This window comes from Narcine bancroftii, chromosome 4, assembly GCF_036971445.1.
Source record: "Narcine bancroftii isolate sNarBan1 chromosome 4, sNarBan1.hap1, whole genome shotgun sequence".
Taxonomy (NCBI): Eukaryota; Metazoa; Chordata; class Chondrichthyes; order Torpediniformes; family Narcinidae; genus Narcine; species Narcine bancroftii.
The window spans coordinates 273405675-273421262 of record NC_091472.1 but is presented as its reverse complement, the minus strand read 5'-3'; the positions used below and the strand labels follow the sequence as shown (position 1 = coordinate 273421262).

Genomic DNA, 15588 nt, shown 5'->3' with positions numbered 1-15588 from the left:
CCTTTTGATAAATGTACAACATGTTGGGTTGTCTTGTTTTATGTAATAGCTGTCTTTATATTGTGATTACAATACACAGATAAAATGTTGCACATTGGAACTTTATACAAAGGTGTTAAGCAAGGTGCAGCACAAAATTAAACCTTTTGGACAATTGTATTCAAATAAGCCTTGAAGGGTTAAATAACTATTGCATAATATATTTGTTGCTGCAGTCAAAAGAATCTCTTGATGGAAGTAACTTTATGGAGATATTTTATTTGACTTACTTTCTTTAATTAAGTAAATGTATTTCAACCCAGGTGAAAATTATCTTTTGAATTCACAGTTTATGAATGTATCACAGTTTGTGGATACCACATTTTAATTGGTTTTCCTTGTACGGTTGCTTAACAAATGTTAACTCTGCATTTTAATCATTTCTTATATTTTCCATGCACTGCAGTTATTTCTTTCACCATTTAGTATTTCCTTGGAACAGATATGTAGAGTAGCTATTAATTTGTATAGAATATACTTATTTAACATGCTTGCCATTGAACTTTTTTTAGAGCTGTCAAGATGGTCAATGAAAGAACTAAACTAGTGCTCCTCAACTTACAATGGGGTTACATTCTGACAAACCCATCATAAGTCTCAAATACCATAAGTCGAAAAAGAATAGCACACCTACCATCTTTTATAATTAAATTTTGAATACCTTAATTCCACACTGGAAAAAAAAACATTAACATTTTCAGTTGAAAGCACACTGGGCATGAAGAATGTTTGAAGCATTGAACTAAAATTAATTGCTGGATGGTGGGGATGCTAAAGCAACAGGTTCATCAATTTCACTTATTTGCATGATCGCTACAGACTCTGTGAGTGTGGTGAAATCAGCATTGCAAGGGAGTATGCTGTACGATACTTTTGTGCAATGCTGCCATTGTTCAGCATCGCGAGAGAGTAGCATACTGCATATCGCAAGTACAGGAACATATTGGAATTCAAAATTGAAAAAATGGATTTGAACCATTGTAACTTTGAAAAATCATGTCAGACTATCATTAATAGGGGAGCACCAGTTTTAATTTAGTTCCAAGTAATGTTAAGCCCTTAAGATAAAAAACTGCTTACACAGTAAAGCATTTAGAACAATGCAGAAAGCTAGACCCAAAGATTCATTTCATAATTGTTGCTGTTTCCCTTGCAATAGAGGGGCAAGCCATTAAGGATGTTAACTGATCAATTAAAATTGTATTTCTGCAGCTCTGTAGCTTTGTCATTTTATTTTACAAAATGATCACATTGAGTGTCTTGGATAGAAGGGTATTTCCATTCATTTTTTTGATGGCAATGCTGGATTATTTAGAGCTTGAATATATAAAAAGCAGAATTTGTCCCACTTTTTTTAAAATTCTCCAGATGTTTAATGCTGATTTGGCATTGCAAAACTGACAGTATTTTATGTTGATGTACCTCAATTGCCAAAATGAATTTTATTTACAGTCACCAATCACTGTGAGCAAAAACATATTTTGTCATTTATCCTGTACTTGGCTTCAAACCATGAATTATTTCTAAGGGCAGAACTCTGTCTTTGACCAGTATCTTAGTCCACCAAATTATCTAGCCATCAGCGAGTTGCCATTATTTTGTTTATAGGCTGGGTCCTCAGGTGGATTTAGAGAACTCCTCCATGTCTTTCCAAGCTGTTATTCTGGAAGTGAATCAAGGCAGCTGTGTTTACTGCCTGAAACTTGGCATAAATTTACAGAAAAACTAGAATTTATATCATTCGGTATCACTGAGAGATCTCAAACCACCTGCCTATGTGACAAATTCACCCTATTGTGAGCTTGTTGTTAATGACATCATGCAATAAAGTCAACAATTCATGTTGATGAATTGAGTTTTTATGAGCATTGCTAAAAGATATACCCATAAAGGAAACATCATGGAGCAAAGCTTTCATCAATGAATCTGTTTTTCCATAAATTATAACATGTGAATTCTGACCTGCAAACCTGGAACAGTATCTTATGGAAGACAAGGCTCATTTTCTTAACCCTTACCTAGTGAAATTAAGAAGGAGTAGCACAGCTCGTTCTTGTTGGAAGTTGTGATGGAAACAGCCAGAATATTTTGTAACAGATCTGGTTTAATTCCATTCATTGTTGTTCCAGCTAGTTCAGATCTGACTACCACAAAGCAGAGGAGGAAGCAGTACTTAAATTGTTTTCTCTACTCTTCTATTTTATATTGTCAAAAGTATCAATGAACGGGCATTTAGAAAAATCAAAAGACATTTTCACATAGAAATGACACAATATTGCCGTGAGGAGGACTCGGCAATATCCCAGCTTCAAGCTTGACCTGGCTGTTCCCACCGAACCAAGCAAAGTTGGCAAAATTCTGGGACAGGGTGCAATTTCACACAGAAGGGTGATATTCCTGTACCAGGAGAGGCAGGTTGTGTGATGCAACAGCATTGGCGTCATCTTCCATACCCGAGCTGGTCCTGGAATGAGATAAGCAGTTTTCAGACAGTGCAGCACCCCAGAGCAATGAATTGACCTGCTGGCGGAAAAATGCCAGCACCAAAATGTCCTCGCTCCCCCAACCCCCATTCCAGATCAGCATTTATCAGATAGCAGATGTGCCATCAAAATGCTGAAAATTTCCCAAAATGAAATGGATGTTTGAAAGTGTCTAAAGATTAGCTGAAAATTTTAAAATTAAAAGTGGTGCTTCAATCCTTTGTTCAGATTGTTCCAGATCATGCGTAAAATAACTTATTTGTCAATCATGCCTTGAAGGTCCTGAATGGTAGTTGTAACATTTTCAAAAGTTTGTTAAAGCAAATCAGATGTGGGCAAGTTTCTAACCTGTGTGTGGTGGAAACTATTATGGAACTGCTACATCATAGCTTTGTTATATTCAATCCTATCAACTTTTTTTTGTCCACAGAGACTATTTATGGTGTTGATATTAAAATATAACTATTTGCCTTCAGAATTCTCCAAGTGTGACCTTAAACAGCAACATTAACATATGACATGGTCATGTTGAAAAATAACACAAGGCACTTAACATACAGTTTGCATAAGGAAGGAAAGCAAGCATTGAACCAAAACAGAAAATAAAATGTGGGCCAAATACCAAATCAAAGAGAAGACTGTAAGGATTGTTTTTGAGAGTCTGTCATGCCTCATCTTAGTGTTAGTGGTCTCACCATATCAGGGAGAGCAATCAACATTCAAAAGAACAGCACTGCTGGGAGTGTTTGAAGGAAAAGGCAGAAGAAACCAAAATAAGTTTTGATTGCTAAAATATAAAGGATTGGGTAGAAATTATGTCAATCACACTGAACTTTATTAACTGAAGAGATGTTAAATCAGACTTGGGAATGGAAGTGAACTTTGAAACATAGAATGATTTAGAAGAATGTTCTAAAATTGGAGACCAAGAAAGCTGAAGTTATGCTACAGCAGAATTAAAATAAGAACTTTTGAAACTGTAGCATTTGATAAGGATTCAGATTGAGTTGAACTTGTGGAGGAATTTGAACACAAGAACAAAATAAAATTTGAGGCACGAAAGCACCTGACATCAATACAGATCAACAAGAATTGGGTTGAGATTACAAGCAGCTCTTCTACCGTGTGAAATCATAGAAATGCCCTGTGCAGAAACAGGCCCATGTAGCTACTTTGTCCATAATGGCCATGTGATATAAGTATTGGATTTTGTATGAGCTGAGGCTAATGGGAGATGGATTATGGGTCAACAGCCTTGGAGCATGAAATGACAAGAAAATTGACCGGCTATCGAGAATATTTTCAATCCGATAAACATAAGCTTTAATAACAAATATTTGGACTTTTACTGACATTACTTTGGGTACAAGGTAAATAATTTGTATTGACTGAACTTAGACACAACTTGTGTCTAAATTTGATTACAATCTAACTAGTCAAAAATTGAGACCAGAAATCTACCTTGGTTGTGTATGCATATAGATTATGAAAATGAGAAAACACCATAATCAATTTTTAAATCCACTGAGTGTGTTTCACTTTCAGAAAATTTAACTAACTTGAACAGTGATGTATTGTAGATGTTTTTGTTCCTACTTAAATGTAGGAACTGTGTCATTTAAAAGTGAATAGTAAAATCAATTTACAGATTACTAATTGGACACTAGTCTAACAGATCCCTTTTAAATCTTTCCCTTCTCATACATCTATGCCCTCTAATTTTAGATTTCCCTACCCTTGGGGGGGGGGGGGGTAAGACTGAAAATAGCTATTTAATGTATCTATGCTATGCGAGATTTTATAAACCTCTATAAGGTCCTCCCCACCCCACCCCACTCCTTCCCCCACCATCATTAGCCTCCAACACTCCAGAGAGAAAAGTTTCAGCCTATCTAGCTTCTCCTTGTAATTCAAATTTACCAGTCTTGGTAACATTCAAATAAATCTTTTTTGTACACTTTCCTGCTTAATGATATCTTTCCTATCACTGGGTGACCAGAACTGCACCTCTTGCCAATGCTCATGTTCTCATTGCCCTGACTGACGAAGGAAAGTATTTCATCACCTTGTGTTGCTGTGTCATCATTTCAATGGAATTATGTACCTGTACTCTGTCGCTATGCTCTACAATGCCTTTCTGAACCCTGACATTCAAGATACAAGTCAATTATCCTGCCAGCACTGAATCCCATGAGATCTGAACTTGTGAACCATCATACTATGCAGGACTTTGTCAAAGGCCTTCCTAAATTCAAAGAAGACGTCTTCCACTCTGCCATCATTGATCATCTTGGACATCTCTACAAATTATTTAATCAAATTCATGAGGTATGATTTCTATGCTGTCTATCCCAAATCAGGCCTTCCTTTACAACTATATGTAGATCCCATCTCTCCAGTAACCTGCCAATCCTTAATGTTAAGCTCACAGGTCTGTAGTTTCCTGAATTTTCTTTGCAGCCTTTTTTTTTTAAATAAAGACACAACTTCAGTCCTCCAGTAGATAATGAGTCTTATTGAAAAGTTGTGAAGCAAATAGAGATGGGGATTCAAAAGCTAGGTGAAAGGGAAAGAGTGCTTGAAAATGGACAGGCAGGAAGATTTGTTCATGAACACTAAAGAAAGAAAGTGAAAACTGAATAGTATGAATCTTTGTGTGAGGTGATTTCCTTGCACTTGCAATAGGAGGAAAGTACAAGGTGCTTTAAGGAAGCTAATTGTTGTACAGTAAGGTTGTTGGAGTTTACTGTTCTTCCCAGAATTAACCTTAAATAGTAGATTTTTTGAGAATAGAAAAGTAAAATTTGGGAATATCATCTGGTCTTATTATAAATGAGCTCAGATGGAGGGTGTGTCAGGGATAATAAAAAGGAAAAATTTATCTTGGTATTTGGGAATCAAAGGAGTGAGTGGTTCAAAAAATAAAGCTTTCTACATTTTAAGGGCAATCAAGAAGACTAAAGTTTAGTCAACTGGGAATGTAATTATCCTTAAAATAAAAAAAGGATGGTATTAACAGCGACTATTCTGGTTTCTACGAACCTACTCTCTGTCTTCCCTTTGTCTTCCTTCCTCTAGCTCTTCACACCCTTCCATCTCCATTCACAGAGCCATCCTTCCTTCCCCTGCTTGCTGGTGTGCCCTCAATCACTTATCCACCTATTACCTCCTGCCATTGGGATCGTGCCCTTTCCCCACCCCAACTCCATTTTGTTTGGCCAACTACTAACTTTTTTATCATACCTTGATGAAGCCCAAAACATTGGTTATATATCTTTATTTTTCCTGCATAAAGTACACTGTTTCACCAGCTGAGTTTCTCCAATATTCTGTTATTAATGCAATTATGATTAACAGAGGCAATAAGAATTGCTGTTGGAATGTAAAAGTAACGTAGCATAGGAGTGGCAGGAGGTAGTTACAGACTGCTTTGTTAGAGCTTGGGGACACAAAGGTAAACAAATGTTTAAAACATGTAGTAAAAAAATAATGCTCAAGTAGTTGACCATGAATATGGAGAGAGGGGTTTATGAAGAGTGGGAGAGGAAAGCACTGAAAGGAAAAGTTGAAATCACAGAGATTATTAATTGCTGAGGATGTTTCCAAATTATAGCACTGAACTTTAGAAGTGCTGGAGTAATACCATACCTTTCATTTCATTCTGATTTACAATGTTTTCGTCGTCATATGAAACACAGTAATCATTTTCAATGGGATGGTTTTCAAGGGATATTGGTGATCTGCTTAAGAAGAGAGAGGTGCATAGCAGGTATAGACAACAAGGAGCAAATGAGGTACTTGAGTATAAAAGTACAAGAAAAAATATTAAGTGGGAAAGAAGGTAATAAGGAAGTCTAAAAGAAGACATGAGGTTGCTTTGGCAGATAATGTGAAAGAAAATCCTACAGATAAATTGAGAGCAAAATGAAAGTAACATCAGAGCAGTCAGCTCTGTATGGAGCCAGAAGGGATGGGGGAGATCTTTTTTTTTGTATCAGTATTTACTCAAGAAACTGGCACAAGGTCTAAGAAAGTAAGAAAAATGAGTAGTGAGGTCATGGAACCTATACAGATTAAAGAGGAGGAGGTGATTGCTGCGTTAAAGAAAATAAGGATGGATAAATCCCCAGTTCCTGACGAGGTATTCCCTTGGACCATGAGGGAGGCAGTATCAAAATTGCAGGGACCCTGGCAGAATATTTAAAATGCGGTGTTGGAGGATTGGAGGGTAACTCATGTTGTTCCATTGATTTTTTTTGATTTTTTTTTTAAAGGGCTTCCAAAGTAACCCAGGAAAGTATAGGCTGGTGAGCCTGATTTCTGTAGTAGGTTAGTTATTGGAAGGTGTTCGAGAGATTGGATATACAAGTATATGGATAGCCAGGGACTGATTAGGGATCGTCAACGTGGCTTTTCGCATGGTAGGTCACGTTTCACAAATCTTGTTGAATTTTTCAAGGAGGTTAACAAGAAAGTTAATGAAATAAAGGCTTTGAATGTTGTTAATGTGGACTTTAGAAAAGCCTTTGACAATGGCCCACATGGCAGTTTAGTCAGGAAGGTTCAGATGCTCAGTATTCATGGTTAGGAAGTAAACTGGATTTGACATTAGCTATACAGGAGAAGCAAAAGAGTGGTAGTGGATGATTGCTTCTCAGATTGGAGGCCCGTGACTACTGGTATGCCTTAAGGATCAGTGCTGGGAGCATTATGGTTTTTCATCTTTATCAATGATCTGGATTATAATGTAGTAAATTGGATCAGCAAGTTTGCTGATAACACTAAGATTGGAGGCATTGTTGACAGCAAGGAAGGCTTTCAAGGTTTGCAGAAAGATCTGGACCAGCTGCAAAAAAGGGCTGAAAAATGGCACATGGAATTTAATGTAGTCAAGTGTGAAGTTGGCATTTTGGAAGGACAAAGCAAGATAAGATGTGCAGGGTAAATGGTAGAGTACTGAGAGTGTTGTACAAAAGAGGGATCTGGCAATACAGGTACATAATTCCCTGAAAATGGTACCACAGGTGATTATGGTTGTAAAGAGAGCTTTTGGCATATTGGCCTTTATAAATCAAAGTATTGAGTGCAGGAGCTGGGATATTATGCTAAAGATGTATAAGACTTTGGTGAGGCCAAACTTGGAGTATTGTGTGCAGTTTTGATCACTTAACCACAGGCAAGATACCAATAAGATAGAAAAAGTGCACAGAAGATTTACTGGAATGCTTCTGGGACTTCAGGAACTGAGTGATAGGGCAAGATTATTCCCTGGTCTGTAGAAGAATGAGGGGAGATTTGGTAAAGGTGTATAAAATTATGAGCAGTAGAGACAAAGTAAATGCAACTAGGCTTTTTCCACTGAGGTTAGGTGAGATCCAGAAGACATAGGTTAAGGTGAAAGTGGAAAATTTTAGGGAGATCAACGGGGGAAACATCTTCACACAGAGAATAGTGTGAGCATGGAATGAGCTGCCTGCTAAATTGGTGAATGCAAGCTCAATTTTAAGATTTAAGAAAAAAATGGATAGGTACATGGATAGAAACATAAAAACAGAAACATAGAAAATAGGTGTAGGCCATTTGGTCCTTCAAGCCTACACTGCCATTCATTATGATAATGGCTGATCAGTATCCAGTTCCTGACTTCTCCCCATACCCCCTAATCCCCTTGGTCACAAGGGCCAAATTTAACCTACACTTAAATATCGACAGGGAACTGGCCTCAACTACTTCCTGTGGCAAAGAATTCCACACATTTACCACTCTCTGAGAGAAGAAATTTTTCCTCATCTCAGTCCTAAAAAACTTATCCTTAAACTATGGCCCCTGGTTCTGGTTTTTCCCAGCACTGGAAACAACCTTCCTGCATCTAGTCTGTCTAAACCCTTAAGAATTTTATGTTTCCAGAGAACACAAGCCTAGTCTATCCAACCTTTCTTCATATACAAGCCCCTCCATCCCTGGTATCAGCCTAGTGAACCTTCTCTGCACCCCCTCCAAGGCAAGGATGTCCTTCCTCAGATAAGGTGACCAAAACTACATGCAGTACTCCAGGTGTGGTCTCACCAAGGCCCTGTACAGCTGTAGCAGGATCTCTGCACTCCTGTACTCAAATCCTCTCGGTATGAATGCCAACATACCATTCGCCCTCCTCACCGTCTGCTGCACTTGCATGCCCACTTTCATTGATTGATGAACAGCAACACCTAAGTCTCGCTGCATCTCCCCTTTTCCTAAACTGATACCATATAGATAATAATCCTCTTTCCTGTTCTTACCTGTAAAGTAGATAACCTCACATTTATCCACATTATATTGCATCTGCCATGTCCTGGCCCACTCGCCTAACTTGTCCAAATCACCCTGCACTCTCCTAACATCCTCCACACAGCTAACCCTGTCACCCAACTTCGTATCATCTACAAATTTCAAGATACTGCTATCTATTCCCACATCTAAGTCATTGATATATATCGTAAACAACTATGGCCCCAGCACTGAGCCCTGCAGTACCCCACTAGTCACTGGCTGCCATTTTGGAAAAAAAAATTATTCCTACTCTTTGCTTCCTGTCCCTCAACCAATTCTTTATCAACCTTAATACCGTACCTCCTATACCATGCTCTTTAAGTTTATATGCTAGTCTTCTGTGTGGAACTTTATCAAACACCTTACTAAAGTCCAGATATGCCATAAGGATTTGGAGGGCTATGGACAGAGTGAAGGTCAGTGGGACAGGCAGAAAAAATAGTTCAGCACTGACTAGAAGGGCCAAATGGCCTGCTTTCTATGCTGTAATGTTCTATGGTTCTACCAAAATCTGCAGTTACATTTAATGCAACAAAGTTTTTCATGAAATTGAAATTCTACTCCAGTAGTTATCACAAAGTGCTTTTGCACCCACAAGAAACATTTACTGAGATTTACGTGAAAATATTGTGAAATTTTAACATGGAAGGAGAGGTCCAGGGCTTTTCAAGTTATAGAAAATGCAATATCATGAGTGTGGTAGACTGTGTTTGTATTAGGGTTTTTTTTTCATTCAGTATCCTCCTATTTACTTTATTTCAATGAAAGTGTAACACATTATCTCTCCATTAGGAATATTAACTTATAAAAATATGCCACTTAAATTGCAAACAGCTGTTCCCTGATGAATGGCGTTTGTGCTATTCTGATAAAATTTGTTATTACCTATATACTTTTCACCTGAAGCATAATTCATTTTTGCAGACTATCATGTAGACTTCAATATCTATTTTATTGTCCTCAATCATGCTTTCCATAAAAAAATAGTAACGTCCATGTGCTGTAAAGCACCTTCTTTATGCAATGTCTAAGTCGTATCCTAATGCATTGAACAGTTAATCAGACATCTTCTGCTGGCCTGGCTCTTCAAACATGTGCAACATGCAACACCGAAAAGAGATAAGGAAGTTGAGAAAACAATATTTAAAACATCAAACATTAAATCCTTGGAGAATTTGATTATTCCATTCTGTCACCTGATTCATGAAAGGCCAGTTATTCAACTGATAATGATGACACAACAGAACTTAGATGGAACCATTCACTTTTATCATATTTTAGCTAGAATAACTGGAAATACATTCAATTTAGAATGTCCCCTAGACATAGACCTACTGTATCAGAAACGATGATATTTTAAACATGGCTCCAGCAGTTGCATTCATTATGATTTTTCCTTCTATCTACTGGGGTCAAATAACTGAATCACAATCTCTGTATTGTTTGATCCATTAATCATGGCTCTTGCTGAAACTAATGATGGTAACCAAAAAAAAAACCTGTTTGCACCACAAGCTCATGAGAAATCCACATTTATATATTCATTTTTAAAAGTATTATAATTGTCATTTCCTGTTTCCCCCAAACTATATTCTTACTCAGAGTAAACAGATTCAGGAATGAGGCATATCTGAACTTCCAAAGAAATTGGAAGTGCAAAGTCATGTTGATCAGCGCAGTTCCAAGCATTAGGATTGCACTCCAAAGACTGTTTCATTGAAAAAAAATATGTAAAAGTGATCACCGTGCTATTGTGTGATAAATGACTAAACTGTTCATAAATCAATTTATAGTTTTGTGGACCCATTGCCTGTATCCTTGTAGGTTATTACGACCTCTAAGCATCATGACATATCACTGTATAACTGCATTTTTTTTTAAAATAAATCAATCAAATTCATTTTGGCATATGGCACAGTAACAGGCCACTTCTGCCCATAAGTCTGTGCCACCCAATTTACATCCAATTACCCTACATCCCTGGTACATTTTGAACAGTGGGAGAAAACCCATGTGGACACGAGGATTTGAACCCCGGACCAATCCCAATCATTGCTGCTGTCAAGGTGTTGTGCTAATTGCCACGCCCACCATGCCACCCTTGGCGTATGCAATTGTTCCATATACAATGTACCAATTAATCCTCTATTTATTTCATCATAAGAAATTGTGTACCTATAAACAATACCACACAAATCAATTAATATTACACAAAATTGTTATTTTGGCAATGATTTTCAAAAGATCATTAGACATGCAAAATTGTTGAAAGTAAGTGAATATGCTATTTCTAAACAGGAATACTGTAACGTGAATAGAGAGATTTTTAACAACCTATCCATAATTTATTACATTTTTTCTTTCATGTTCATCTTAGTTTGCATAAAACTAATGAGTGAATAAATGTTATTCATCTTTAAAACATGCAATGAGCAGCATGAAAATTCAAACTGTCTAATCTTAACGATTCTGACTTCGAATTCTAAGTATAAAGATCATGAAGCATTTTAATTGAAGGGAGAGTTGTGAATTTGATACACCAGCCAGGTGCCATTCTAGGAGAGAGGAAAAAAAAGCTGTTGAAAAGGAAAAGAGACTGAAGAAAACAGTTAATTTGAAAATGTGTAAATAAGTTGAATTTTCATGGCAACCAGCTGAGCAAAGACTGTATTGTTGTTTTTTTTCCCCCCAGTTTTTCTTTAATTATTATTACAATGTGATATCAGAGCAAAATCTGTTTATTGTGGCAGTATAATGCACAGGTGAGGTATGTAGTTCTTCAGATATTTGACCAAAACTACCAACTAATGTTTTGTCAATATATTTGATTGAAATAATCATTTAAAATCTATGACCAATATATTATCCATGCCTTTCATAAAACTGGCAATTATCTAGATTTATGTATCCATGTACTGTTCAAGAACAGTTTTACGTAGTTTTCAATTTGTTGTCTGTTCACATAAGCTGAAATTCATATTTTAAGTAAATAAGTTTGCCACTGGTGAAGAACATGGTGTTTGATCTAAAATGAACATAACAAGTAAAATAGCATTAAAGAATTTCCTCTTAAAGTGGCATAAAATTGTCCACAGTTACCAAATACATTTTATAAACATTAGTGCCATCGAGTAAGAAAAGCTTGAAAGGTTGTAAATCAATTTAGAGAGGTGACCTTTGGGGATCATGTTTCTGACCCCACTGATATGTCAACCATGGCAGCCTTAAACAGATTTTGATGGAGTCGGTCACATACTTCATTTAAATTGCAGTTTAAAAGCACTTAGATTGGTCTTATTTGCATTCGACAAATGTGAATGTGATGACTACAATCATAAAATATATGTCTTGTAGGATGTCTGATTTTGCAAGCAAATAGCTCTTGAATGTGTTGAACTAAAAAAAAATGACTGAAAATACATTGAGTTAAATATAAATAATCAAAAGTTGTATTAACAACCTTATTTTTGAAAACGTACTGGGAAAACAACAGAGATGTACTACTTAAGTATGTAATTAACAAATTTATTACACAGTCTTTGCACTTGCATATTCAGCTTTCTGGTAGATGAACATTGATTCACAATAGCAGAATGAAGCTAATTTCAACACTTTGGAAAAATGAATGCCTTTTTGTGCAGTGTGTTACACTTATCTACATGCTGCATTATTGTCATAAGTATATTCAAGAATAATTTCTTTTCAAATATTTTTACAAATCTCAGCCTCATTTGCATGCAACTAAGTTGTCAGCTTAAATCTTTGAAATGCAAAATGTATCTCATTTCTATATCTCATCAAGGGCTCTTTTATGATTAATAAATTACAACTTGGATCCACAAAGACTTTATTTTCCCTCAACTAAAAGGAAAAGGATGTTGGCTAAAATCTTGATCGGAACCTGCAAGGTTATTTGCCATAAAAACAGAAAATGCTGGACATGTGTAATAAGTTGTGCAAGATCTGCGGAGAGAGAAAGAGTTAAGACGTAAGGTCAATGATCTTTCATAAGAAGCAGGAAAAGTTACAAATCAAACCTGTTTAAACTGTGGAGAAAGAGAAGGTTGCAGAGGTTAAAAGGTATGTCTGTGTTTTGGGAAAACATATAAAACTGAGAAACACCAAAGCATGATATTGGCTGAGAGAGGGTGATGAAGGTTTATACATTGTTGTTGATCACTTTGGAGAAGATGCACATTAAAAAAGATAAAAGAAATTTGAGGATAGAGGTTAAAAAAGAGCAGCTATAGTTATAAATCTGGAGGAAAAGAAAATGTTGGAAGTCCTCAGCATGCTAGGTACCATCTGTGGAGAGAGCAAAGTGGGTTAATGGCGCTGGTTGATTAGCTTTCATCAGAGTGAGTCGGTCCTTTTACAAATTGGTTATCTTCAATTCAGTAGGAAGTCCTTAGAGCTGTACATGCCTCGTCAGAAGATGAGATGCAATCCTATTCCTCTAACTTCAGCTGTGAATCATTGAAATAGTCGTAATAGTGGAAGTTGGCTAAACAGAAATATTGCAAAGCTAGAAGTCTATGGATGGATTTCTTGCAAGGACCACCCAATCTGTATTTGGAGTCTGCAATGTATAACTACATTATGAGTAAAGAATACAGTATATTAAACTTGACAAACCATGTGAATCTTGGTTTTATCTGGAAGGAGCATTTGGATCTCTGAACTGAATGAAGGGCAGACATAAATGAATGGATGTTGCATGGGTGTTGCATGGGTGAGTACTATGAGAACAGGTTGATAGTTTTGTTGAAAATGCATATGATGTGTTGGCCTTCATTAACTGGGATCATGTTCAAGAACCATGAGGTAATGTTACAGCTCTATAACTCAACTTGCAATATTGTGTTCAGTTCTGGTCACCTCATTACAGGTAAGATGTGGATGCTGTAGAGAAGGTGCAGTGGAGATTTATAAAGGTGTTTTCTGGATTGGAGAGCATGCTTTATGACAATAAGTTGAGGGATTTTGGTATTTTCTCTGGGGAAAAAAAAGGATGAGGGGTGACCTGATAGAGGTGAACAAGATGAGGAGAGACATTGATCATGTGGATGGCCAGAGGTTATTTCCCAGGGATGAAGTTGATAACATGATGAGCCATAGTTCTAAGATACTTGGAAGTAATACATGAGATAAAAGAGGTACGTTCTTATTTAGAGAGTGGTGTATTCATGGAATACGCTGCCAACAATGGTGGTGGAGGCAGGGACAATAGGATTTTTTTAAAGAGACAATTAAATAGGTACATTGAACTGAGAAAAATGGGGGAGGTGGTTTGCAGTGGAGAAATTCTAGGCAGTTGGTAGAGTAGGTTATTAGGCTGGCACCACACTGGGGCAAAAGACGTACTGTGCTATAGATTTCTGGGTTTTTTTATGTTTTTAGATGTGCTGTGATAATGAAGTAGTAAACAAGGGAAGTACAGAGGGAACAATCCCTTCAAAAACTGAGCAAAGAATAGAGACTGCCAATACTGATGGTAATGGTATTACATCAAAGGTGATGGAAATGACAGATGACACTTTAGATGTGAAACCTTTTGGAAAAAAGTAGAGGACAATGGAAATCATTTGCTTGCTCTGGGGGCTGAAGAGGGAGTCAATACAAAAGTGGGGGAAAGCAGAGCATATGTAGTAGATAGGGAAAACTATAAATAAGGGGACAAGGAGGCATCTCAGATGTATTTTGAAATACTGTATATTGTCGCTAGTACTGAGACACAGAACCTGGGAGAATGAAATTCTTGCAGGAAGCAGAATATATGTAACCATGATAGCTGTGACAGTCTGTGAGCTTGAAATAGATACTGCTCGCCAACATATCCTGAAGAGATAAAGAAGCTGAGAAAGGAAAATTCAGAGATGGAGGAGAGTTGGAAACTGGCAGCATATTTGATGAAACATTTGAGTGTGTGCACAAGTGGACAGTAGCAGCAATAAAGTCATAAATGTACTGGAAAGATGAGGGAAGAACTGGAATAAAACTGTTCCACATGTACCACAGAAAGACTGCTAGAGCTTACACCTATTCGGATTTCCATGGCTACATATTTTATTTGAAAGATAATGAGGAGTTGTTCAATTTGAGTTATTTGCTCTTAGAGGATTAATGATGTTCCTAATGGCAAGGTTTTCCTGTTCAACTCCATGAAAGAAAATGAATAACTTTATTACATATTGTTAACAGAAAATTGCATTGCCATTCCTTTCAGGGTTCTAATATTCTGAGTTACATTTTGTTCCAATGAAATACAACAAATGATATAAAGTATGGTAGACTGAAGGTTTTCAAGTGATATGAAAGTTTAGTTGCATAAATATTGGAGATGGTGGAGGGAGGGAGTAGTGTATGGGGAGAGGGGATAGAGGGTGGAGGGAGAGTATAGTGGGTGGAGGTGAAATTACATTTTAAATATTATAATCAAGAAAATATTTTTGAAAGAACAAAGCATTTTTTCCATAGAACACCAATAACTATTGGGTGTGAACAGTAGCCATAAACAATAATACTATTGTCTTTGTCAACATTCAGGATATCTTTAAATTACTTGAGGTAAAATTTCTTGTCAGGGTCTAAAAGGTACCAGGGGTTGTAGGCCAATTGGGTATAATTGGGAGGCACGGGTTTGTGGACCGAAAGGGTCTGTAAGTCTAAATTTATTTTTTTTATATAAATTTAATATACCTTATAGTTAATGAAGTCAGCAACTTATTTACTAGGTAAGTTATAATAATTAAAATAT

At 36.7% G+C, this 15588-nt stretch overlaps 1 protein-coding gene and 1 long non-coding RNA gene across 22 annotated transcripts in view; one reads left to right on the top strand and one right to left on the bottom strand.

Annotated features, from left to right (window-relative positions):
- arhgap15 (Rho GTPase activating protein 15) overlaps nucleotides 1–15588 on the top strand; it is an 826317-nt gene that overhangs the window by 667546 nt on the left and 143183 nt on the right. The window contains exon 18 of one of the 21 annotated variants that reach the window (XM_069935050.1): nucleotides 2999–3087. The exons of the other annotated variants lie outside the window; for them this stretch is intronic. Coding sequence (XP_069791151.1) covers nucleotides 2999–3033 — 35 coding nt within the window. The 3' untranslated portion in view covers nucleotides 3034–3087. Of the gene's footprint in view, nucleotides 1–2998; nucleotides 3088–15588 lie in introns of those variants that run through there. 21 annotated transcript variants of the gene reach the window in all.
- LOC138761984 (uncharacterized) overlaps nucleotides 1017–15588 on the bottom strand; it is a 34766-nt gene continuing 20194 nt past the window's right edge. The window contains exon 4 of the long non-coding RNA XR_011356684.1: nucleotides 1017–2503. This is a non-coding gene — a long non-coding RNA (uncharacterized lncRNA). The remainder of the gene's footprint in view (nucleotides 2504–15588) is intronic.